Raw genomic sequence first — 27,719 nt, 5'->3', positions numbered from 1 at the left:
GACATTGAATGCTTATACATTAATTGCCAAACTTAGATTTCAAAGTATAGTGTATATGCTGGCAAATTTTTTGGATAGGGATTCAGTTAATTTTCATTTCCTGTTTCCAGAGAAACACTTAGGTCTATATACAGCCCTTGATCTGCATTCAAAATATCTGTTGACATCAGTCAGTAGGAATTATGTGCAAAAACAGGGCTGTGTATTGCCTTTATTATCTTTTGTTTTATTTTTCATCATACCCCAGCTTGAAGACAAAACTACAGTAGCATTGTTGTTAAATCTGGTGACCTATGGGAGCTACAAGAATTGGTTATCTAAAAAAAGATTTAAAGTAGTTACTGGGGAAAAAATTGAGACATTTAATATTCCTGCTTGAACCGCTTGACTGAATCCTGTATTTGCTTCTTAAATCATACAGCACAAGTATGTTTTTGGCTTTTCTTTATATGACGCACTATTCATGAGAACGATAGGCTAACTGTGTTTGACACCTGCCTTGCTGTCTTTTGTATGGACTGTGTTAATGAGACTGAAAGTGCATAAACACCCATGACAGGTTTCAGAGTAGCAGTCATGTTAGTCTGTATCCACAAAAAGAACAGGAGTACTTGTGGCACCTTTGAGACTAACAAATTTATTTGAGCATAAGCTTTCGTGGGCTACAGCCCACTTCATCGGATGCATAGAATGGAACATATAGTAAGAAGATATATATATATATACATACAGAGAACATGAAAAGGTGGAGTAAGAGGCTAATTAATTAAGATGAGCTATTATCAGCAGGAGAAAAAAACTTTTGTAGTGATAATCAAGATGGCCCATTTAGACAGTTGACAAGAGGGCGTGAGGATACTTAACATGGGGAAATAGATTCAATCTGTGTAATGACCCAGCCACTCCCAGTCTCTATTCAAACCCAAGTTAATGGTGTCTAGTTTGCATATTAATTTAAGCTCAGCAGTTTCTCATTGGAGTCTGTTTTTGAAGCTTTTCTGTTGCAAAAATTGCCACCTTTAAATCTGTTACTGAGTGGCCAGAGAGGTTGAAGTGTTCTCCTACCAGTTTTTGAATGTTATGATTCCTGATGTCAGATTTGTGTCCATTTATTCTTCTGTGTAGAGACTGTCCGGTTTGGCCAATGTACATGGCAGAGGAGCATTACTGGCACATGATGGCATATATCACATTGGTAGATGTGCAGGTGAACGAGCCTCTGACAGTGTGGCTGATGTGATTAGGTCTTATGATGGTGTCACTTGAATAAATATGTGGACAGAGTTGGCATCGGGCTTTGTTGCAAGGATAGGTTCCTGGGTTAGTGTTTTTGTTGTGTGGTGTGTGGTTGCTGGAGAGTATTTGCTTCAGGTTGGGGGGCTGTCTGTAAGCCGGGACTGGTCTGTCTCCCAAGATCTGTGAGAGTGAGGGATCCCATGGGTTCCCTCCAGTAAATCTCTAATAAGGGTGCAAAAATGTACATGCTAGTATGCAGTGAATAACCTTCGGAATGTAGAACACTTTACTTGGTTGGTTAACAAAAGTCATGAATTTAAATGAATTTGATGGATTTTACTCCTTTAATGCATGATTCCTATTACTTTTATTATTATTTTCTGCATTCTTTCTCTCCTTTTGTTTTTGGTTTACACATTGCTTTCATTTGTTTATAGAAGAAAAGAAAGCAGATCCAGAGAATGGGAATGCAGGTAGGGCAGCTTATTAAAAATCTCTCATCCTTAGACGATGTACAACTACAATATTTAGCCAGAACGTGTATTATACAGCTGGTATACAGTGTTGTATTTCCTCTGATTAATACAAAATCAGGAGTAGAAAACATAACCACCACCACCCAGCGTGTTATCAGGACTGCTCTAAATTGTGGCCATGTTCCAGCACCTCCAAGCAGCCATTCTGCAGCCTGGCATGCTGAATTTTAGCAGCACTACAGCCACGCCTGCTTCCCCATGACACATGTTCTCTGCCAGGGTTGGGAAGGAGGTACACAGTACCAGCTATTGTGGCTCTTCACCAACCATGTTGGATCTGTTACGTATAGAATATTATCTATTAATAAAATTCTGAGACGAGGTTCAAAGCATAAGAAAATTGTTGGAGCGATCAACTCCGTCTGTTTGGGACCTTAGCCTATAATAGCTTACATGGAGCTGATTCATGCCCAATACTGCAGGCTATGTTCAGAAGTAACAGCTCAGATGATAGATGCTTCTCTCCCTGCACAAAACTTTCTACACCTGTAGATCTTGACACTCTAGCCACACCTTTTCTCTACTGTATTCCCACACATTGGGTCACTGGTGAACTTAGCCTATAGCTGTCAGTGACCCCTGCAAAGCCTTTATATGTGTCAGTTCTGTGCACAACGGAATCACACCTGATCTGCTGCATCATGAACTTCCCACCACCCCCAGGATTTCCCCTTTGTGCATCCAATTTATTTGTTGAAGATGTTTTAATATGAGATAAAATATATTATAAGAAGTCAGATTTTGATTAATGCAATCTTATAACAGTCCTGAAGAACCTACATTTTGTGAATTTTGGTTAATTTTTTTCTCCATGTTACCGGTCTGAATTTTTTAAAATATATTTCTTCTTATTGAGAGCACAGTGAGCCAACTTTGGCTTTTTGTTTTTGACATATGGGCGATTCAGCCATCCTGAATTCCCTTCCTGTTCCCAACCAGGATATGTATCAAAATGGCTGTCAGTTCTCACCATCTTCCCTCTAGCTGTGATTCAGAAATAGGGGGCAGTGTAAAGTTGTAGAGTTTTCATTGATTTGCTAGTAGGGTTGAAGATTTCTTGGAAGAAGGAATTCAAAAATTCAATAATAATGCTAAAACTTAAGGGAGGATCTATAAACAATGTAGGTCTCCAAAGTTCTCTCTGCAATAAACAGAAAGTATCCCAGCATAATTAAATCAACTCTGAGTCTATAAATTGGGCTAACTATGAATATAACAAAAACAAAAACTTTTAACATATGTTTATATTAATAATCTTACTTATTCAGGTAAATTAGGAGTGACATTCACCCTGGAGATTCAGTAGAGGGTGCTATATATGGACATGTCTATACTAGAAATACTTCAGCAACAGAGTTGCAGCTGCACTACTGCAGTATGGACATGTACTGCAGCAACAGAAGAGATTCTTCTGCCACTGTAATAAAGGGCTTTAGTGAAGTATTGCGCCTTGAGCAGGGTCTCTGCATGTGGCTGATATTTGCTATAGGTGCAAGACCTGTATCACAGTAGAGGGTGTAGAACTGGAGCTATGCAAAGTATCAGCTTTCACTTTGCCACATGTATAAAAACAGCTTTCTCACAACTATTTGTGAGATTTTCCATATACAAGAGTTAATATTTCTCCATTTCTTACAATTTCCTCAGCTTTTCATGACAAAAATGACAGAATATGAACTTTTCCAAGTTTAACAGAAGTGATTATTTCATACCAGGGCAAAACCAAAATGCTTATATTTTACCCTTCATCCCTTTCTCTTTTCATTAAAAACACCAAAAGTATGGATTAATCTTCAAAATATTCTGTTTTCATGGAAATCTATTTTTTTTAACTATGGGTTGGAGTATTTTCATTAATCTTCAGTGACACTGTTGTGTTATTTCTGTCATTGAAAAGAAGAAAAATATTCCAAGTAAGGATTCATTTAGCTGTGCTTTTTAGAAGCTATCGAGAAATTCAACTATCTTTCAATCTATTAATCAAAGCACTTGCATCTCCCTTTTCAGAGTAGGAAATAAAATAATTATTGAAAAATAAAGTTAATCGCTATCAAAAGCACTTTAATTAAATAGAAAATTACCAAAGAATCAGTGTGGTCCCTTGATGCTTGCCAACTATTGGTTCAGGTTTATACAGTAGCTGATTTAAACGTGGGATACATTAGATTTATCTTCTTTTAGGGTTTTTCACTGTATGCTTTATTTATTAGCTGCCTCTATCCCTCTAACAGCATTTTCTTCTTGTTCATTCATTTCCCCCATTGATTTTCATTCCAGTTAGTATTTGGGATGTACTGTTTTCGTTTAGGTTATTTTAGGGTTTTTTAAGGAAAAGCAGAGACCATAAGGGCATGCTGCTGATAGTGCATCACATTTATTTTTTCTTTTCCACACCCTTCCTCACCCACAATTTCCTGTTAGAGTTGCAGGTTTTGCGGGTACCAAGTAGTGCCATCAGTAGAACTATCGCTAGAGGATATTCAAAGCATAGTTCAGAGGGCCTGCACATGGACCTGTTTTACCACTTAGATTTCTCCTTAAGACCCATGTTTAGGGTTTGTGTGTGACTTCAGTGGTACCGGGGAAATAAAGTTAGGCTCCCCCCCAATCCTATATTTAGGTGCCTAAATAAATGGACAGATTTTCAACAATGCTGAATACACAGCAGCTTCCATTCAGAAATGAAATTTTCCTTTGCAAATCTTCATCTTCCTCAGAAAAATGTATAGTATGCGAAATATATCAGTCAAAATTAATGTGACTTAGCCACAATACTGTATGAAAAGTAATGCTATTAGTTACATTGCTTCAGCTAGAAACTTTGGGCCTGATTCTCCACTCCCTTGTTTTTGTTTACACTGGTATAACTCAATTGACTGCAATGGAGTTATTCCTGATTTACATCAGAATAAGTGGGAGAAGAATCAGACCATTTATGTACCCAGTAAATATCTATATTTTGCTTGATTGGAGAGATGCCCTTTTTGCTTGGACATTTGCCTACCATTTTGTTTGGGGGCTGCAACCTTCCACCTCCAGTGTTCTCTCTCACACATTTGTTTTGGTACTTTCTTTTGGCACTTTTAGTACTTTCAGCCACTGCAGGTTGGCTGAAAAGGGCTGCTGCCTGAGTGACATAGCAAGCATCCTTTTCCCATACTGAGGCTAACTATGTGCTTAGTCTCCTGTGGTCCAGGAAGAATGAATCCTGAAATCACTCTTGAGGCTGAATGTCATTGTAGAGTGATACAGCAACACCACTGGGCAGCTTGTTAGCATTCCTTTCCAAAATTATTTTTAAAAAATTGTTATGAATATATTAAATTATGGTAAATCAAAGCTATGCCAACCAATCAGACTATTTCCAGTGATCCTTATTTACTGATAGAAACTAAAATCAGTCATTTCATATAAAAGAGCTAAAATCACCATAATAGAACATATCACAAGATCAATATCTCCTTTGGAAATAAACATGTTGCCTTTGCATTACTCTTTATTTTCTTTAAATAAAAGTCTTGATTTCTTCTATAGCAGCAATAAATTATTCAGTGAAACATTCTATTCCATTTACATTCTCTCCTCATTTGAAAGTTTTCTTCATATTAACTGTGGAGAATAAAATATTTGTCAAGGTACAGTTAAAATACTTAATTCTTTACTACTATTTCTTGCAATTATGGCTTTTCTCCCAATTTTTCCACAAAAGGATAATTTTGACATGTTTTTAATTTACCTGGAAACACAGATACAGTAATTTAAGCAAAAGTCAGATTATATCCCTTCTGTAAGAAATTGTATGAGCACCACTTTAAACTCAGGATTCAAAATTAATTGATTATTTATTTATTTCTTCTATTTAACAGGTGGTATGGATGTAGAAGAAAGAAATCGTCAAATGAAAATAAGCAAGTACAAACAGGCAGCAGGATCAGACTCCAGGCTGGAGCAAGATTATCATTCTAAGGCAAGGGAGTTTTGTTTTGAAAAGCAGCAAAATATGCTAATCTGAAACATTTGATATTCTTTTAGGGTGATGTAGACAAGTGAACCTTGCATGGGGTTCTTGCATGTCTGTTGCAAAGTAATTAAAATAAGTGCAGCAACCATACAAACCCTTATAATATAGAACATTCTTGATTACTAAAGTTTAAGATATAGGAGTTAATTGATTAAATGTAGTGTTCATCTGCTTCAAAAAGTGAGAAATGACCATTTAGTTGTCTAGTGGAATGAGCAATTAAGACCCAAGTTTAGAAAAGATAAAGAGGGAGCGATAGACTCAGGGCTTGTCTACACTTACCAGGGGATCAACGAGCAGAGATTGATGCCTCAACGGTCAATTTAACAGGTCTAGTGAAGACCTGCTAAATCGGCCGCAGATCACTCTCCCGTCAACTCCTGTACTCCACCGGATCAGGAAGAGTAGGGGGAGTCGAAGGGAGAGCATCGCATAGTGTGGACCCCACGGTAAGTAGATCCATGCTATTCATGTAACTCAAATTGCGTAGCTTAGATTGAATTTCTCCTGAGGTGTAGATAAGGCCTCAGGAAGTACCTAGAGTCCTAATTCAGAATGAGATCCACTAAAACCTGTGCCTGAATTCCATGCTATGGAGCAAATAGTCATATAGACCTCCAAACTTTTTTTGTTATTGTTTTCTTGGCCTTCTAAAGACTTCTGCAGCACAGACATAATCGTTTTTATTTATTCTGGTAGTGAAAGTTTAGCCTTTGGATAGATAACCTTACCAGTCAAATCAGTACACAAGATTCCAACGTAATTGTGGCAATTTGCAAGTAATCAGGTTGGCTATGTAGCAATGCAGTTCTAAATTTATGATCCAAATTTCCTGTTATCTGGAACTGGGTCATGTCATCTATTATATGTTAATTGAATTGAAAATATCTTGATTATTTTAAAATTCCATTATACAAAATAATTAAGTGACCTCTCTGAGACCTGATAAATCAATTTGAGACTGTAAATGGTAAACATAAGACTTCTTAGCTATACAATCTTGCTGAGGAGAAAAACTCTGTTGCAGACATTGTATGTTAATTGTGCAGTTCATTACTCAAAGTAATGGGGAAGATAAGGTAAAACTAGGTTATCTAATATGTGAAAATAAAGAAGCCATTAATTGTATTAAGTGCTATTAGTTTTGTAGAGAATTCTGGTTAATTTAGTGAATTGCTTTCTAAAAACATAATTCCTCATAGTAAAAAATGTACATGATATTGTGGGAGTATTACATGAAAGCCTCGTGAGAGGTCCTAGACAAAATGGAAGAGTCTATAACTGAAAAGATTTAGAATTCATTGGAACAAATGGGCAAACTATATAGTTATGCTCTGAACATTTAGACCAGTAGATGTATTGTATGACTTAAGGATGTGTTCACTCATAGTACTTAATGTAATGTAATAACATGTATAAGGGGGTTTGGGTCAGAAAATGTTTTCATGTTTATTTTATATGGAAACATCACTCTTACGTTTATCAGTTATATCCTTTCTTGAAGGGCATTATCTTTTCTTGTACAGGAATGGACTTGGTGCTGTGACCAGACTTCCCCATAAATAGCTGCTATAATTCTATGTACCATGTAAGGATGGTGAATATATAAATAGATCTGCAGTTATTCAGCCAATTCAGTTGCTCCCTCACTGTTTGATTCTGTCCCCTTGATTCTGTGTAGTTCCTGACTCCATAAGACAGCACTGGGACTACACATGCAGAAAGGTGCATCTTTAGGTCCTCAAAAGTGTTTTTCAAAGAAAACCACATAGAACACAGTAGCTCCAAAGAAACACTTCTTCCCCTTGACCCCACCATCTCATCATTTCTGCTGTCTCCCCCTGTATATGAGTTTATCTTCATCATTATCCTCCTGCGTTGAGGATGGGAAGTCTGATATCGGATTGATTTTTAAAAATAATCACTTCTTAATTATGCAAACTATCTCTAGAAGTATACTTTCAGATTTATTTCCCTGCCAGGATCCACTTTACCATTGGAAAGGTAATGATTTGCCTTACCAGTTAGCCCAGGAAGACAGGCAATGGCACATTCACAAGCATCACTGAGTGTGCATCAATAGAATCTCATAGAATCCCTAAGATCTTATAAAGTCATACCCAGAGAGTTCAGTCTTCACTTTCTCACCATTTCCCTGTTGGTTCCATTTTTCTTAATTAAATATTAATATTACATAGAGTTAGGAAAATAAATAAATACATATGATATACCTGGTTTTTGCCAAGTATCTTTTATATTGATGAACTGATCTGGGTATGTCAGATACTAACTGAAAACTCCTAGTCTATATCTATTGCAAGTGGCTTTGATTTTCTAAATTTGTCAACTAGCATAAGGTCAAGTTTGCTGTTTTCTGGGAAGACAATTTGTTTACTGCAGCCCCTCACCTGAGAACAAGTTTCTTTAACTAAGCTGTAGATGGCATGCAAGTGGAGTTTAGCAGGTGGAATTTTCTGTTGTATCTCCATTCTATTTTTAATTTTGGTGGAAATAAACATAATTACTATTTGCTGGGGGGAAATAACCCTCCTATTATGATTGCTAAGGAAGTGGAAAGGTGTACCAACAACAACAGGGCTAGCCATATTGGATTAGACGAATGGTCTATCTAGTATTGTTCCATCGCTGCCAGCTGCCAGGAACAGATGCTTCAGAGGAAGCTACAACCCCTCTGCCCCAAATAGCTAATTATGCAATAATAAGTCTGTGGAAGAAGATTTTTCCTAACCCCAGGGCTTTTAGCTGTTGGCTGAAGTATGAAGTTGACTTTTCTTTATAAAATTTTCTTTTAGCTGGTGTGAGTGCAGATGATCGATCTATCTATCTATCTATCTATCTATCTATCTATCTATCTATCTATCTATCTATCTATCTATCCAGTGTTGTTGCAGCCTTAAAGTCAAGGGTGACCTCTGGTATGCTTTTCAGCAGGCATGTAGGATCTTTTATTATTTTATATGCTTTCTCTTTAACACTTTTTCCTTAAGAATAAATGTGCTTGCTCAGAAGGAGCTATGTGGTAACTTGTAACTGCTGGCAATACATTGGTCATAGCCCTGAGAAAGAAATCAAACCGCAGGAGCTGGCTTTTTAGGGAGACCAGCTGGCTGGGGATGTCACAGTAAGATAGGGAGCTGTGCAGACTTCAAATCCCCAGGGAAGAAGGGAGTGAGACGTGGGGCTCTGCCCAGGAGAAGTGATGGCTGGGAGCTGGAAACCTTTAAGTGGTTGCACTGGAGGGACCATGGAGGAGGAAATATAAGTGTAGTTACCCTGAAACTGTGACACTTACTACCACAGGACAGTATTGAAGTAAAATGCTTAGTAGAATTCAAAAAAGGATTAGACGTGTGAGTAACCGTGCTCTGTACTGCCTCTGGTCCCCTGGTCAGGGTAGTCAGAGAGATTATTTCCCTGGCCTGTGCTACAAGACTCGGAGAATTTCCCTTCAAGTCATTAGGTCTCCTTACTCCCCTGGAGTAGGATGCTGTCTGTCACACACACACCACATACACACCCTCCTCAGATACTGGTTTGCATACACTGGGGAGGTAACTTGATTTCTCTTGGATACTGTCAGAGGGGATATACCTCCCACTCCTTCCTGTGAGCTACTCTATTTGCATTTTGGCTAACACAGTCTCTTGTAGATCTGGAGCTAACTGAGAAGGTCTGATTCACCCCTTCTGCTTTTAAAGCCATAAAATCATTCCTCAAAAGCAAATACTATGGAATATCTGACAATACACCTACAACCAGCAGCCCTGACTGTTCTTGGATCTAATGAAATCTGTGCTGTAGGTAGAGCAAACACTTTTACACTAGCAACTTTAACCTGGATTTCACATGCTGGGAGTATTTGATGGGGTTTAATGGCATGGAGCTTAACTATAGTCTTAGCAGTCCCAGTATCTCTCCATCAAATGAATGTCTCCCCACTGACTACCACCTTCTACTCCCACTGCCAATCTGATGGATCTGCACCCAGGTGGTGGGTGGTGGTTTGGGATCTGAGTGGCTCAGTAAGAACTTTGGTATTGTGGAACAGCACCACAGTTCCACACAAGTGTTCCAACAGTTATCTTCCAAGATAACAGCCAGTGGCTATACAATGCTCTACAGATCTCTACAATGCTTACGTGGTTTATGGTATTTTCACGTAGAGTATTCCTAGGTCCAGTATACTCTATCACAAGGACTTGTTACCTAGAAAGAGGACTATAGTGTTTTGAACCAGTAGAAGAGAAGGTAAATGGAGAAGAGGGAAAGGTCAAGATGGGGCCATTGAGGCATTCTATAACAAAAGAGAAGTTTAATCCTTTGTTATTATTGAGAAAGAAGAGGCTGGATTCAAAATAGGAAGAAAGAAAAGAGGAAAAATTCTTCATGTTCATGGAACTCAAATTCTTAGTATAGAGAACAATCTTTTATTAGACTGATGATATAACTGATGTATATATTTTAACAAAAACCTTCTATATATTGAATTTTGTATGACACTGTAATTCTGTTTAATCTATAATGACAGTCCAAGTCTCACAATTGCTAAATATTGAGTGCAAAATACATGTATAACCAGGAATGCGCTGTATTTGATTTGGGAGAAAGGTAGTAAAAAAGCTAAGGCCATATTTACTTTGTGATCCCATTAGAATTTATAAGGTAACTGGGTCAAGCCAAATTAAACTGTGGACAAAAGACTTCTTTGGAATACCTAGGCTTCAGTATGACACTTCCCTTTGAGTGAACATTCAATGAGGAACAGAGTTAGTGAGTGTGTGTGTGTGTGTGTGTGTGTGTGTGTGTGTGTGTCACACACACACACACACACACACACACATTACTGGTTCTCTTTAGCTGCCAATCTGGCCACAATTTGTTCTTTCATCCCACTCTCTGGAAATGTCGTTCTTATCTATTTTTTGTGCACTCCTTGAGATATTTGCTTCAGTGATGCTTTTGTCTGTGCTGCCCTTCTGATTTGTACCATTATAATCTATTAAAACATTTGATTAAATGCTGTACCAGAGAAGAGTTTGTCACCTCTCTTTGTTGTTCAATATTTTGCATATCTTGCAAATGGCAGCCATAAGAACCACAGAAACTACTATTAGAGTATTGAAAACATTCTTTGCCTTTAAGCCCTCAGAGCTGGAGGGGAGAAGGAACACTCAATCAAAGGAGTAGTTTAAGACTCTTGCTCCCATCCCCACATACCATACCAAAAGTTGGTGATTTGTGGCCTGTGTTCCAGAGACTGGTAGCACCTTCTGCAGATGTGTGGGCTCAATCCTCCAGGCTGTCAGGAATTCTGGGGCAGATCTTCAGCTGGTCTTCCATGGAGCAATGAAAATTTACATGAGCCGAGATTCTGCCTCTTTGCATCTATAATTGTCTCTCACAGCTCCCGACTAACTGTTAGATCCAGTTAGAAACATCCAAAACAGAACCTAAAACTTTAGGCTGGGATTTTCAAGGGCACCTAAGGGAGTTAGGCACCAAATTCCAATGAATTCAATGGAATTTGGAAATGTATCATCCTTAGGGGCTTGTCTACACAGTGTGCTAGACCACACCAGTGAGGTTTAAATATTTAGTCTGCACCAGCATGTTGCACACTAACTTGCCCTTGTGGACCCTGCTGGCATGCACTAAAAGTTCCCGTGTGCCTATTAATGTATTCCGATTTCAAACACACATAAGGGAACTTTTAATATACTTCAGCAGGATCCACATGGGCCAGATAATGCTTGGGATGCTGGTGCAGACTAAGGCACCATGTAAACATGTAAGTCCTTAGACGCCTTTTAAAATTCCAAACTTAAGGAGTAAACTTCTAAGTATATGGACTGAGCTCGAAAGGGCTAAATAATTCAAATGGAGGCATGCAATGGTTCATTGAAGAATAATTGAGAGGGGGAAAAATTGACACTGATAACACAACACATAATTACCCTGTGGAACTCATAGCTACGGGAAAGCTACATTTCTAGTAGGATTCATAATAAGATTAGACATTTAGATGAATGAGACATCCACAGTTACATTATATGAAGTATGTTTAGAAGAGATATAATAAACCCCTGTGCTTCAGAACATAAGCCAACCACTTATTAGGATTAGGAAGGAACTTTCCCCATGAGTAGGCTATTTGGTAACTGTCCATTACAAGGTTTCTTGTAACTTCCTGTGAAGTATCTGGTCCCACTGTCAGGCATGGTACTGGACTAGATGCACCATGGCTCTGATCCAGTGTGGCAATTCCTATGTCCCCATCAAGTCTGTGAGCACTAAAGGTACTCAACACAATTGTTTTGATTCTTGATATATATTAGGACTTTTAATTGATTGATGACAAATGGCATGTGATAACATCAATAGAGCAAAAAATTATACGTCTAGAAATGGATTCATCCCTTTTCTGGTGTTGCTTATGACATGCAAACTTCCAGTCAAGAGTACTTATTATAAACAGTAAAGTTTGTGGACCAGGGTGCTGATATTGCAGATCTGTTTTCTGCTAAATCTTGTTTAATGTGGAAGGACCCAAACATGTAGTTTTCAAGATTTACCTGAGGCGAAGCATTTTTCAGAATTCTAGATTTGAGTTTCAAGGGCAAGATGATGATGATGAAGATGGTTTGGGAAATTTCTCTCTTTCCATTGATGTATTATATCCAAGGCCATTTTCAGTTTTTATGATATTAATCAAATGTGTTTGGATAAAAATGCAATCTAATATAATTGTTTATTTTTCCCCCAATAGCTTTAGTTTTTCTTCTGGGATTGTTGAAATCCAAATTATGAGATAAGCATTTATGTTGCATCTGTGGCACTAATCTGCTTAGCTGTAGTTTCTTCTTCACTGCTGAAGTTCAAACTCTGGTATTGTTCTGTTTATTTATTTTGCTTCCACTCCTTTTTATTTTGTTTTTAATTTTCTAATTTGTGTTTCCTGTATTATAGGTTTAGTGAGGATACTGCTAAATATTATGCAGCTGTTTTCCATGGAAAATGTCATTTAGTAAAAAACCCAATTTCCCATTGAAAAACAGTTTTAGTTTAAAATTTCAGTCAGCCCTACTAATGATCAAAAAAGATAAGGGTGTTAATGCTATTGTCCTAGCCAAATTCCAACAAGGGCAATCATACTCTGTCTACTCGATTTCTTCTCACAATTTTCATTAAATATAATACCTTCATTTTGTGTCCAAAGCTATTCTGTTGTTATGAACTGATTTACTATTAGTGTATTTTAGATCAGACATGGCTATATTTTCATGGTGAAGTAAATGATCTCTCTATATAGTTTATGTTAGTTTAATCTGTAAAATTCTTGGCGATATCAAGTGCTATATACAAATAATTTGCTATCATTACATAAAACAGCACTGTTAAAGTAACTTGTTTCACTTGTCTAAGGCACACAAAAACCACAGTTATGTTCCCTGTTTTTAATAAAATGGTGCCCTATATGTATTAATAAAATCTGGGAAAAGCCAGGACTAGAATTAGCTGGGTATAATTTAGATAAATATCTGAGTGCTGAAGTGAAACACTCATAAACAGTTAGTAAATTAACAGTTTAATGAGTTAATTTAATTGATGGAGGGGTGAACATGTCAAGAAAGGAAACATGAATGTTGTGTATCCAGTCCAGAGACTTTTAGTACTAATTAGTTTCTGTGACAGCCAGAACAGATTATGGACATCTGATGAAGGTCAGCAATGGCAAAGCAATGGTTGAGTGTATTCCCAAACTACTAGATAAGTCAGAAACATATTTGCCTGAATCCAGTACTTTTTTTCCATTTGAAAATGTCAAATCAAGCATTAATTCACGTCAGCAAAAGTATAAAATGTAGTGTGTGAAGTCATTGTACAGTGATTACATGGAATATGCCAAAGTGTGTGGGATTGAAAAGTGAAGGACCAGGATATTTGGCCCATGCCAGGTGATTCAAAAAGGACCCTACAGTTGCCCAAATTAGGTAGCAGAGGATGTGAGGGGAATCCTCAGCTGGTGCAAAGCCTGTGTAGCTGGTTCTGTGCCAGCTTCTTATTCCTTTCCCCTTGCCCTGGGATGTCAGAGCCAGAGTGCACAGTACTCTGCAGTGCTTACTGGCATAATAGCCACTAGTGAGCTGGGGCCAAGCTGGGGTAAGTTAGAGCAGCTCTTAGGTGCAGCTGAGATTTTAGCCCCAAGTCTAGATATGTTATGCCAAAAAACTATTGTGAGGCATATTTTACTTATACGTGTGTATAGAATTATGTACACAGTTACATTAACAACATGTAATACCATGGGCTTTTTCTTCTTCTATACATCAGTTTTACCACTGTGTAACTACACTTACTTCAGTGGAGTTACTCCTGATTTAAGAAAGGGCAGAACTGGGCCCCCAGCATGCTGGTTCACAAAAGACAGCTTGACTATAAGAGTGGAACATATGTAATTGATTAATTTTATAAAAAACAGTCCTCATTTAAGGTAAAAATAACATAAAATACAATGAAGTTGATTTTCTGTGCTTCCATTTAAATCAGTGGAAGTCTGGCCATTTCTAGGTTCTTTCCAGAGAGCAGATTTTATAGTTTTCTATAAATCTTTGCCATCTGTTATACAATAATTTAAGCTGTGGTATTGCATCAGATTTTCCAAAGCACTCCACATTTTATCTCATGTGTTGGAATATCCCTATATATAGGATATTCCAAACTATATATATTACAGTTAATCCGAGGGACTATTATACTGACTTTTAGCATATGTATTGAAACCAAGGCATGTGTAGAATTAACTTGAACATGTAACAGAGCTAATCAATAATGAAAATAGTCATATATTGCCTTTGTTCCATTGGATCCAGATCCTGCATTATTGAAGTCAATGGAAGCAGGATCAGACTTTAGGAGCCCTGTTCCACATAGCTTTCCTTCAAAAAAACCTTTCTCCCCCTAGCAGCACTTGTATTGAGAACACCATTAAAACATGAGATGTGAAATACAGCACTTCTTGCCTGCTTGCACTATCTGCCAATGTGAAAGAAAGTTTCACTTTTTAAAAAAATGTATTAATTTATTGTTAGATAATAGTACATCAGAAAGAGCACAATCCTACTCCTATTGAAATGAAACATAGTTTTTCCATTGACTTTGGTGGGAGCAGACTTGGACCAATGAGGAGAATAAGAAGAATAAGACTACCTCACAAGTCATGCTGAAAGTCTAAGTCCCAGTTGTAGACGGAGGTAATAATTATCACACACAAAAAATTCCCAAGAGATATCTTCTTCTTCTCATCCTCAAGCATATTTACAGATGTAGGGAGCTGTTACAGCATCACCATTAATTCCTATTCATGAGATATAAATCTTTTTATAAATTAGATTTTGAAATGGTTAGATTATTGAAACAAACTTAATTCTATTAGTAGAATTCCAAGTGTGTAAAGTGAAATTTACTTTGGAGTCAATATTTCCTCATAAGTAATAATCAATCAATATAGATTATAAGTAATACTCAAAATTAAAATTAAAACTTTTTTTCCCTTATCTTGGAGAATACATGATTTTTCATCTAAAACCTTTGTGCAACATAAATTGAAAACAAATGATTTTGAAAGAACTTGTCCCCATGTAAGCCATGTTAGGAAAAATAATCGATCAAATAGTCATACCTACATTACCTTTGTTCTGTAGTTCAACACAGATTCACTCATAAGCAAAAAATTAAAATTGTATTTTTCTACTTAAAACTTTGTCAAATATTGACAACAAATTATATTCATGTTCTTTGTGTTCAGTATTTTAGACCAGTTACATTTTTCAGAATTAGGAGTTTGGTTTGTCATCCTGAAATCTTTTTTTTGTTTGTTTAGAATGGTAAATCACATTTATTATTGAAAGACCAAATCTATCAGTTTTTAGATTCCCACAACAGAACCCTCTTATTAATGCTTAATTTCTACATATTTTTACTCTGAACAGATTTTCCAAAAACAAACAGAAAACTCCCACATTTTCTTGATTTACAGTTACCTAAAACTCAGAAGTGACAACTTTAATTGATTACTTAAAAATCTGCAGAATCAAAGTTTTTCAAGAATGGTAAAAAGCTGGTAAATATATAGGAAATGGTGTTGGTGACATTCTTCTTTCTTTGTCAGTACTAAACCAATACCCTAGAATGGTGTTATGTAATGTTGTGCTAAGGGAGATGCTATATTTTAAATGAGATGTAAAACAAGATTCTCTCCCCTTTTAGTCATGAAAGATCTCAAAACATTTTCACAGGTGTAAAGGCATCAACCCCAATACCTAGTCAAATTCTAATGTGGGTAAACTATTTTCTGAAATGGCATAAATTCCTCCTGTAATTTCAACTGGTTGGGACATTTCTTGTCCTAAAATGTTACATATTTTTGGTCTGTATTGTCATGCTGGTTTGTGTAATCTGGAGGAGAGGCTGTAAGTAATACTCATTCCTCTAGCTGAGAGACAAGGTGGGTGAAGTAATGTCTTTTATTGGACCTACTTCTGTTCGTGAGAGAGAAAGCTTTTGAGGCACACAGAGTTCTTCTTCTTTCCCAGAATTTGGTCCAATAATCTACATGGCTACTACACTGTATTCCTCCAGTTGGTTAGTTACAACATATGCTGCTTGTTCAGGTTAATTTAAAAAGTGACTACAGTTTCAGCTTGAGAGTGAGTAAAACAATCAAATTAGAATATTTAGAAAGTGCTAGGTGGCTTTCACCAGCCTAAGGGTAAACAGTCTATTTCTCTCTAGTTTCTCTCTCCTCCAGAGGTGGAGTTCAAGGTATAGAGAGAGTGACATATTTTTTCCAATCCCTAGATAAGAGAGACTGCAGTCAGAAGATCTATCCCTGTAGACACTTTCCCCCCAAGTTCTCAAAGTAAATGGTGTAATGGTGCTAAGGAAATCTGCCTGAAGGGAGCAACATTTATTTTAGGAAACTACATTTTACTCATTGAGGGGTCCCAAATTAGCAGATTTCCTCCTGCTGATTTCATCCCCTTCCTTAGACATATGAGTCATCACAAAACCTGTAGCCAAAGAGCAATCTTGACCTGGTGCATACTATTTTGTGCAGGACTTTTTCAAGGTTTGTCCTGAGTGTTAATAAAAACAAGCACTCAGGAAAAAAAGATTTGTAATCCTACCCATTTTGGAAGCCCTGCTTGATAGAATATCTGTGGTGTGGCCATTAGAGGACCCTTGGGGTAGAGTCATGTAAACATGAATTTATATCTTGTTCTTGCACAATTATTCCACACATTTCACAACAGCATTTTTGCTTAGGGGAGTAAAAAGGTTACCAGATGGTGTCTGTGTTGGTCCAGCTGTTCTCTTAGGCAGGAATGCCATTGGAGTTGCTGACAAGTCCAGGTACACATTTTATGAAAAGCATGATTAAACTTTTATATAAAGAATTGAGGATTAAGGTGATTAAAACCTCACCCTGCTGTCTCAACCAACTGGCTTGTTGGAAGTTTTACCGGGGCCTCAAGGGAAATGTGTTTTTCTTTAAAGGAAAGTGTTGATGTGACAAGGAAAGATGATTTTCCTGCCTTCCTTTTGCTTCACTGACAGGCCTTGAAAGGTTTTTCACATTTTGTGACAGGTGAAAGGGCCAAGAGATGTAATCATGGAAACCACTGGTCAAAAACAAGCCTCTGGGGAGTGTGGCCTCATACGTCCTGAAGATGCTCAACTTGTGTGACTCTGATAAGGGAACTTGCCCAGAAACATCTGGAAGAAATCCATTCCATCCAGAAGATCATAGCCAGAAGAGGGACTTTAAAGCAGAGCAGAAGATCATAGAGTGAACTGCTAGCAAAGTGGCAAGCTTTGTAAAGTCCAGAAGAAGGTGAGCACCATCATCTATTAAAGGTTTATGCTGAACAGATTTAAGAGGCAACAAATATGGCATGTGAACTTTCTGAGAGATGGAAAGGAGAGAATGCAAGAGCTGCATTTGAAGATATTTATCCCAAGCCTACTTATAGGTGGTGAAAGGCCAAAAGGAACCAGAAATGGAACTGCTGATCATCAACAAGAATTAACCCAGTTAACTAGTGGTTTTACTACAGATTGTGCCAGAAAATATCTGAGAGGTGGGTTTGACAGTAAACCCTAATGTGTATGCTTGGGTTCACCAGGAGGTAAAGTACTTGGGATACATAATGAGAAAGTTAAACCACAAATGTAAAATCTTAACCCATCCATTGAACAACAGACCAAAGGATGATGATGATGAAGGTCAGAGATTTCCAGGGATTTTTAAATTGAATTAGACAATTTAGCCCGCATTTTCCGCTTTTGCAATTTCCCTAAGAGACCTGTTCTGGAAGCAAAATCTAATAAAGAGAAGTAGATTGTGGACTGTGAAGTGACTTTCAAGCCTAGGAGAACAACTTGTGTGTGATTGTCCTGGCTTGAACAACTCAGATTTTCAGCAGCTAATACTGTGTTCAAGATGATACATTTCCAGTAGAATTTGGAACAGTGTTGTCCCAGAAGAATAAAGAACTGCTTATCTCCTCCTTTAAACAAAAGCAATTTCCTCCAGAGACCAGTTATGTTTGAGTCAAAAAGTTAATATGTGTCAAAAGGATGCTGGATGGGTTGAAGAATTATCTTCTAGGGGTAGAGTTCATCAGGCACTCTGATAGCTTCACTTGATGAATAAACAGAATGCCATACTTACTTGGTGGTATATTTACCTGTTATTTTTAATCAATCTTGTCAGTGAAATTAGATGGTAGACTACCCAATCTCTCTTAAATGGCAGTTGACAAGCCAGGAAATGAGCCAGTAGTGTGAATGGGGAAAATTGATATGCCACCTGTACCAAATAGCTTCAAGAACTAGTTTTGTTTCTTTTCCTTTTCTCCTGCCTTTCCTCATTAATTTTTAATTTGGGAAATTAAATTAAATTTGGGTTGGACAGAGGGTGCCCAGTCTTCTACCTAATGCTACTCCATAAAGAATTCTTCTTCTGAAGCTCCTGTCCATTCCTCTTTTGGCAACCATGTTCTAACGTCTCAAATCTCAAGAGAAAATTCTCAGTGATCTCTTATCTAGGTCACAGTGATGTCAAAAGGAGCAACTCCACTGACATCTGTGAAATTACACTGTTGAAAAACTTGTCTGAATGAAATCTACATCAGGGCCACAGATTTTAGATTTCTTCTGGGCAAATACAGGTGCTTCTACAGCTGGAATTAGGGATTGTCTTTTATTTTTGTTCATCTCTTTTGGAAATTAACAGTAGAGCTGGGAAAAATTTTTGATCAAATTGTATGTTCTTCAAAAAATGCATTGTCAAGTCCACCAGAACTCTTTGCAAATTTATGTCAAGTTCACTGAATACTTTTGTCCAAACTGAAAAAGTAGAAACATTTCACTGATGTCGACACAAAATGTTTTTTGTTTTGTTTTGACCCCCAAAAATTAGTTTTGACTTTCAGGCTTCACAAAATGGCAAGAGAAGGAGGAGACAATGCTGCCATCATCCCTTCCCATGTGAGCTTTAGCCCAGTGGTTTGGCAAGTCCCTGGGCTTTGGGAAACTGAGGTTCAAGTCCCCTTTCTGCCTGTTGTTGAGAAGGAATTTAAACTCAGCCATTCCCCATTGTAGGAGAGTGTCCTGGTTGTTAGATGTCCTTGTATGGGGCTTTCTCAATCTCTCCTCTTGAGGCTGTTCCACTTTTTATCAACAATTAAATAGTTATTGGAGCACAGATCTGATCTGGATCTCACTCATCCTAGATGAACGCCTAACTAACAGTCTATAGAGTCATTCTTCCTCTCTTTCCCTGGCCCAATGATCATTCATGCACATTGGAAAATGTACATTGGAAAACAGAATCCCAACTGTACATATAAAATGATGGGGTCTAAATTATCTGTTACCACACAAGAAAGAGATCTTGGAGTCATTATTGATAGTTCTCTGAAAACATCCCCTCAATGTGCAGCGGCAGTCAAAAAAGCGAACAGAATGTTGGCAATCATTAAGAAAGGAATAAATAATAAGACAGAAAATATCATATTGCCTCTATATATATCCATGGTATGCGCACATCTTGAATACTGCATGCAGATGTGGTCACCCCATTTCAAAAAAGATATATTGGACTTGGAAAAGGTTCAGTCCTGGGACTGAAGTGGCTACAACTACACTGCATTCCTCCAGGAAAAGGTTCTGAGAAGGGCAACAAAAATGATTAGGAGACAGGAACAGCTTCCGTATGAGGAGAGATTAATAAGACTGGGACTTTTCACCTTGGAAAAGAGACGACTGAGGGGGCATATGATTTAGGTCTATAAAATCATGACTGATGTGGATAAAGTAGATAAGGAAGTGTTATTTATTCCTTCTCATAACACAAGAACTAGGGGTCACGAAATGAAATTAATAGGCAGCAGGTTTAAAACAAACAAAAGGAAGTATTTCTTCACACAACGCACAGACAACCTGTGGAACTCTTTGCCAGAGGATGTTGTGAAGGCCAAGACTATAACAGAATTCAAAAAAGAACTAGATAAATTCATGGAGGGTAGGTCCATTAATAGCTATTGGCCAGGATGGGCAGGGATGGTGTCCCTAGCCTCTGTTTGCCAGAAGCTGGGAATGAGCGACAGGGAATGGATCATTTGACAATTACATGTTCTGTTCATTCCCTCTGGGGCACCTGGCATTGGCCGCTGTCAGAGGATACTGGGCTGGATGGATCTTTGGTCTGACCCAGTATGGCCGTTCTTATGTTTATTGTTATCATGAATGACTATGAACTGCCACTATGAATGACTGAGCTAAAGTCTGTAGAGGGATGCAGTAGCGGCAGAGCCATCACCTCCTCCTGCTCCAGATGTTATGTGAATCTTTTATTTGCTTTCATCAAAATGCTTGAAAGTCAAAATGTTTTAACTCAAAAATTTTCACGTCAGTAATGTTGAAACATGTCAATTAGTTTTGACTTGACTTTTTTTTCCTTCAAATTTTTGATTTGCTGATACATTTAAAAAAATGTCATTTTGGTTTGACCCAAAATGAATGTTTGTTTTCAAGTTTTTTGAAACTGCCAGTGAACTGAAAAATCCATTATTTGCCTCCCTCTAATGAACAGCTAGGGCAAGAGACTACTCAGTTTCCTAAAACTGACTGTGAGCAACCAGATTTGGGTATTGACAAGTTAATTCTCAAACTCACTGAATACCCTCTTGAGTCTTCCTAGTCCTCTCCCACTTTAACATCTATTTTCAGGCTCTGGATCTTCTGCTTAATGTAAGAGTCCTTTATAGTGCGGTATTATCTTTGTTTCAAATTGCCATTTGTATCCAGGAAGTCCTTAAAGAACTGCACCATCTGCTTGCATATCTGAAGCAGATGGTGCTTTTCTGGCTCACCTCCAGACTGTTTCCTTCTAGGTTTTTTTCTTCTCAGACAGTGTACCAAGGGTGGCTTCAATATAAGCTGCTGAGCTTGCAGTTTCTCCTTCAGCTTTCAGAATTTCCTGACTCACTTGCTATTTCTCAGTGTTCAGGTTTCAGTTGCTCCCAGACCTGGCACTAGGATGCTGTCCACAAGATAGCCTAGATCAGGTAATGGAGGCATGTTCCTTAGACCTCCCCCTTGGTTTAGGACCTCTCATACAAGACAATCCTACACATAATACTTATACGCCTCTCTGATTCATGAGAGGGAGCAGAACTGATAAGTCTTACGCTCCAAACCCCAAGTAAGAATGAACAAGGGCCCTTGAAAGTGAATAGTATTTTTTCCAAGTGGTTGGGTGTTATACACACACAGGATTTGTTCAGTGGGAAGCTTCTTTTGGCATCTAAATTAGTGGCCTTATTTTCAGAGTGGCTTTGCAAGTGGTGTTACCATTAGTGTTAACAGTACCTGGGGGTGCTCAGAACATCTGAAAATCAGATCACTTATTTAGATGTCTAAATATGGATTTAGGTGCTTATTTAGGCATCTCCATTTGAAATTTTTAGCCTAAGGTTCCAATTAAAATTACAACTGAGCTACATTAAACATTTTTATTATTTTTATTTCCATATCCCTTCTTAAATGTGTAGCTGAAAATATTTTATATTAAAATAGATAACATAATATAAGATATACGTGCAGCGTGCAACCTTATCACATCATTTATGTAGCTTTTTGCATGTATTTTGTGAGTATATAGTATACATACAAACATGTATCTTATATGTGTATCCCTTACCTGTATATGTTAGTAAAGAGGTTTGGAATCTTTTGTGGTCAATGATACAATACAAAAGTAATATTATTAGTAGTCTTGCTATTTATCATGATTGTCATTTGTATTTATTTTATTGGCTTGGTGTGTGGTGCAGCCATTATCAAGGTATTAAATAAAAAACAACAATCTAATGAGAATAAGTATAATGCGGTATTGCAGCTGAAAGTTGCACAGCCCTTTGAGGCTGTAAACTGGTCCAGAAGTTTCCCTTCACATCAAGAAGGAGCCCCTGCAATTGCTGAGCCCTGGCTGCTCATGGAGATTCTGTAGATTCTGCAGTCACAAACAAATTTAGCAAGTATAAAGCCCTAAAGAGGTTGAGACAGTTCCTAGATCGTGGTATGGTGGAGCAAAGTACTGTAGTCTGCAACAACCCCACAACAATCTGATCCATTAGTAAGAAAGTAGAAGGATTGACCAGATCAATATGTTCCAATATAAATGCTAACACATGAACACTGATGACAAAAACACGAGAAAGAAACCATATTAATCAAATAGGAAGGGAGTTGGAAATCCCTGCAAATTTCAGTTGTCTGGGAGTTGAGCGATTATCTGGCAGCCGAATTATCTAGTTCAACCTGGAAGGTCAGTAACACTATATTAAAACTGAGCAATAGCAATTTCTTTAACTGTGTGTAGAGTGCTCCAGGGTAGTTAACTTCAAGAAATGAGTGTAAGAAGGTTTCAGATTTACACACAATCAATTGCTCATGTAATGGCAGTTTGCCAATCAATCAGAAATTGTGCTTGCACTTAAAAGCCCATTGTAATAGAAAACAGAATAACTATTCCTTTTTCAGGTGTAATACTCTTGTAAGATTTGTCACCACAGAAAAATATTCCCTTGTCAGTGCAAGAAATCAGATATCACAAAAGTACTTCAATATCAGTTTGTTAGAGCCTCTTACGAGTACTTTCTCTACCACGGAGGATAGGATTTTAAGAGTCCACAAAAGCTTGTTGTTAGATACAGTACTTGTTACTAGTATAACCATGCAGTGTTAACCTGGTTCCTGATAGGCATATCAGGAGTCGTTCTTGTCAGCTGCAATAATGTTGCAATAGCTGAAACTGAAGTGACAGCAGAGCTTGGTTCCTTTCTGCAGCCTACGTGTATCTGACGAAGGGTAAAATTTTCAAATGCGCTCAAGTGTCTGAGCAGCCTAAGTCTCATTGAAAGTCAGTGGGACTTAGACTTCTAATTCACCTAAGTATTTTTGAAAATTTTACCGTAAATAATAAAATTTTTAAAATATATCTACTTCCAAATGAAGGAAAGTAAAGCGCAGCTTCTTTCAGTACAGTAGTTGTAATTAAAAAGGCAATATTTGATTATCATTTTGTCTCTGATACTTACATGGCACTGATTTGTTATCCTGTTAAAATGTCCTAAATAAATAGAGATGTCAGTACTTAACAGCAGTTCCCACAACATGTCTGAGATGAGAAATAACTAATGTCTCTCAGATATCAAGACATGATAGCTGCTGGTAAATCATAGAACTGTGGGGCTGGAGGTCATCTAGTCCCCTGCATTGACATTAGCTCAGGTAAACCATCCCTGACAGGTGTTTGTGGAATCCCCAACACTGGAAGATTTTCAACTCCCTTGGAAGCCTATTCCAGTGCTTAAATATCCTTATAGTTGGAAAAATTTCCCAGATATCTAGCTTAATTCTCCCTTGCTGAAGATTAAGCCCATTGCTTTTTGTCCTACCTTCAGTGAACATGGATAACAATTGATCACTGTCCTCTTTAATATATTTGAAGACTACTACCAGGTCCCCTCTCAGCCTTCTTTGCTCAAGACTAAACATGTCCAGTTTTTTTAACCTTTCCTCATAGGCCAAGTTTTCTAAAACCTTTTATCATGTTTGCTGCTTCCCTCTAGACTCTGTCCAATTTGTCCACAACTTTCCTAAAGTGTGGACACTGCTACTTCTAAAGGCCACTGTAGTACTTGTAATCCATAAAGTAAAAACAGTAAAAAAAACCAAACAAACCAAAAAAAACCCCCAACAACAAACCTTGAGAAGATTCTGAACAAGTTGAAATAGGAAGCTCTGGATGAGGGAATGCTTTTATTTGGCATCTTCAGGCTAATGTCTAAACCTTCCACAAATTGAATAATGCAAATATATACATTTAAAATAAGGCTTCACCACAAGAAGAAAAATGTTGCCCATATCTTTTTTTAACATTACTCATAAAACGGAAGGACTAATTTAATGTCTAAGCATAATACAGAGGGGCACTTTGGAAGCTTCCCTGTATTGAAATCATAGTGAACTTAGGGCCCAATACTGCCCCTTTCAAGTCAATGGCAAGACTTCTGTTGACTTCAGTAGTGCAAATCAGGCCTTTAAACCCTAACACGCAACACACTGACTACTGTGATACTTGCCCTAATCAAGGGGTCAGATACAAGAGCGGAAATAGATTTCTGAAGGATGGAAGTTAGCAGGAGAGCATAATTTTTGAGATCTGTACTATGGGAAAACAAAGTCTGAACAGTAACTCAGAGCAGAGTTGTGCATGCCTTGACTGAGGTATTTGAACTTAGTCCATGGAGGCAGCAAAGTTGCAGAGTCTAGATATTACTATGGAACATAATTTAGAGAGGCTGATATCTTAGATTCAAGAGGATATGTGTGACTATGTAGTGGAACCTGTTACTGATATTTTGCCTTTTTTAATGAAAGAGGTATTGTATATTAAAACTTTCATAGGGAGTACAAAATGTTATTTCTGCTAAAAACAGCCTTCATCCCAAACTCACATTATCCTAAAATGATAAATATTTATCCCCTTTACATTTATGTATGTTCTAACTCAATCATAAAATATTTTATTGGGGTTAACACATAAAATACAAGAGCAGAGAGTTATTTTAACATAATTTGAATAAAACCATGATTAAGAGAAGAAAGATCAGATGATGGTTTCCTTCAGTGTTCTTATATTTAAAGTATGGCTGTTTAAAATTGAAATTATTGCTGTTCTTGATCCACATTGTGCACAAGTGATTTAGATATTTTAGAAAGATAGAAACTGAATTAGGCAAAAATTGTTTAACAATTTAGCTACTGTAAGGGATGGAAAACACCGCAAAACCAACACAAAATGAAACAAAAACTTGGAAAAAAATTACTGGGTCAAATGAAACATTTCATTCAACCCGAAACAGGTTCCCCCCAGTTTTTAATTTTATCAAGAAAAACCATTTTAGCCAAACTGAAATATTTTTGGATTTTTCAGTTCAGCCCCCAAATCGAAAAATCCATGATTTGCTCAGCTCTAGATAGAAGCACTAAAGTTTAGGAAAATGTCTAATTAGGTATATGCAGATTCCTCCCAAAACATTTCTAAGGACTTCTAAGACAAAAAGTTAGTTTACATAACCAGCAGTGGCAGAAAAAATAAAGCTGCGGGGTATGTTCCCCTTGTAGTAGGTAAGCCCCATTTTGGGAGGTAGGCTTGTAGGTAAGCCCCATTTTGTCCTGTGTTTGTATGTACCTAACACAGGGCTGTCCTGATCCATGACTAGGATTCCAAGGTGCTGCAATACAAATAATTAATAATAGTAATAATGGGTATTCCTTAACATGATAGCAATGCTGCTGCTGACCTGGATGCTCCATGAGAAGAATTGTGGTGATCTTATCAGCAAAGAGCAACAACCAGTTAACTATTTTTTTATATGTGGATGATTTGAAACTATATGGATGGTCACAAAGGAGATAGAGATTGATGACAATGGTAGACAAGTTTGGTGAAGGTATAAAACTGTGAGTTGGCTTGGCTAAATGTGTGTCAGCATCTGTAAAGAGGAGCAAACTGGTACAATGAGATGGCATACAATTAACAAAGGTACTAGCAAAGATATCTCTCAACATGACACCCCCAAATACCTAGGAATCAGGGAATTGTCAGAGTTACAATATAAGGAAGTCAAAGAAGAAGTGAGGAAGAATATTACAGCTGAATAAGAACTTCTTTAAGTACAGAACTTAAGGAATTTGATCCCAGCCATTAATATGTGAGCAATTTGTGATAGTATGGTACACTGCTGGAGTGATCAAGTGGAATCAAGAAAAGAAGAACAAAATTTGACATCCACACAAGAAAGCTTCTGGCAATACATAGAGTAATAAATATCAATCAAGATGTGAACAGGATGTACATCCGATTATGCGTTGGAGGAAAAGGTCTGCTATCTGTGGAGGAAGCAATTGACAATAAAGTCTATAACATCAAACTATATGAGGAGTCAACCAGAATAAAAGATGACCGGTCATGATAACAAGTGATGACCGAACATGTATCCCAGAAGCATAAAAGAAAGGAAAAAGCAAACCACTAAAGAAAGACTTGAAAGATTTACATAGAATCAGTGCACAGACACTGTGGGAGAGAGATCAAACCCATTATATCGAAGATTAACAAACTCATGGCTTGTAGAAGGATTCCTCAACAGAGAGAGAGAAAGCTTCATTATGAGTACACAAGAGCAGTCCTTAAAGGCTTCATTACATTTAAAACAAAACTGACCAATAGAACTGCTTCCCAAACTGCAGAATGTGTTCCAGAAAGAAAGAGAGGGTGGAAAATGTATTGAGCACCTGCAGGAGCCTGGCTGGGAGGGAACATATGAACAGACACAATGAGGTTGCCAAGTGCCTGCATTGAAGCCCCTGTGGCAAGTACAGATTTAAACGATTTAATTACAGCCACCAAATTGAAAATGCTCTAGCGAATGAAAAGTGTAAAATTTTATTTAATCTGGCAATTGTCAAGACTGAATGGTGCAGGGAAACAGGCTGGCCATGGTTGATGCAGAAAAGAGGAGAAACAAAACTGTGTTAATTGATATTGAAATACCAGCAGATAGAAACATAAAAAAGAAACAAGAGAAGCATGAAGAACTCTGTCATGCAGTGGAAAGATTATGGAAAACTAAAACAAAGATGATCTCAATGATTACTGGAGAACTTGGCGCAATCGCTAAGGGTATGATTGAGCAATGCAAGAACTTGTTAGGAATGCAAGACATCACAATCAGTGACCTCCAGAAGTCAGCACTCTTAGGCACTGCAAGAATTTTAATGAAAGTCAGAGGAGAACAAATGCATTTGAGCACCTAAAATGCAGAAATTCTGTAGAGAATTTAATGAAACTCCTGACTCCCCAAACATGTGGAGTCAGTTCGTGGTCAGGATTTATTGGTGACTCATGCAGATAAATTTTAAGCAGTAGCTCTCTCCTTTCTGTGCTTAAAGATCTTTTATGCTGTGACGGCTGTTTTAAAAAAAATAATCCCCATGATGTAATACTGAGGGATTATAATAATAATATATTTTGCAAAGATGCCTGAAGTATCTTTTAGTATATATTATTATAAATCAAAATAAAATAAACACTAGTGGGACTTACATGCTTGAATCAATTATAAATTTATACCTAAATGCATTACAGGAGCAGTTATTGGCCGTTGGAATAACAAATGATAAAAGATAATCGAGGATTTATAATCATTTTGAAAAAGGAGGTGAACATTTGGGGCATATTTAATATCTGTCCACCCGTTTCTCCTTCG

The 27,719-nt window shown here is 37.4% G+C and overlaps 1 protein-coding gene across 29 annotated transcripts in view; it reads left to right on the top strand.

The window, feature by feature from the left end:
• The window catches only part of RIMS2 (regulating synaptic membrane exocytosis 2), a 737,938-nt gene that overhangs the window by 605,010 nt on the left and 105,209 nt on the right, over nt 1-27,719 (top strand). For 27 of the 29 annotated variants that reach the window (XM_074943965.1, XM_074943967.1, XM_074943973.1 and 24 more), the window contains one exon: nt 5,639-5,739. In XM_074943965.1, the coding sequence (XP_074800066.1) occupies nt 5,639-5,739 (101 nt within the window). Of the gene's footprint in view, nt 1-1,679; nt 1,710-5,638; nt 5,740-17,492; nt 17,708-27,719 lie in introns of those variants that run through there. The other 2 variants (XM_074943988.1, XM_074943989.1) reach the window with 2 other exon arrangements.

Source organism: Natator depressus, chromosome 2, assembly GCF_965152275.1.
Source record: "Natator depressus isolate rNatDep1 chromosome 2, rNatDep2.hap1, whole genome shotgun sequence".
Classification (NCBI taxonomy): Eukaryota; Metazoa; Chordata; order Testudines; family Cheloniidae; genus Natator; species Natator depressus.
The sequence above is the reverse complement of the archived record's forward strand: the minus strand, read 5'-3'. Positions and strand labels throughout refer to the sequence as shown.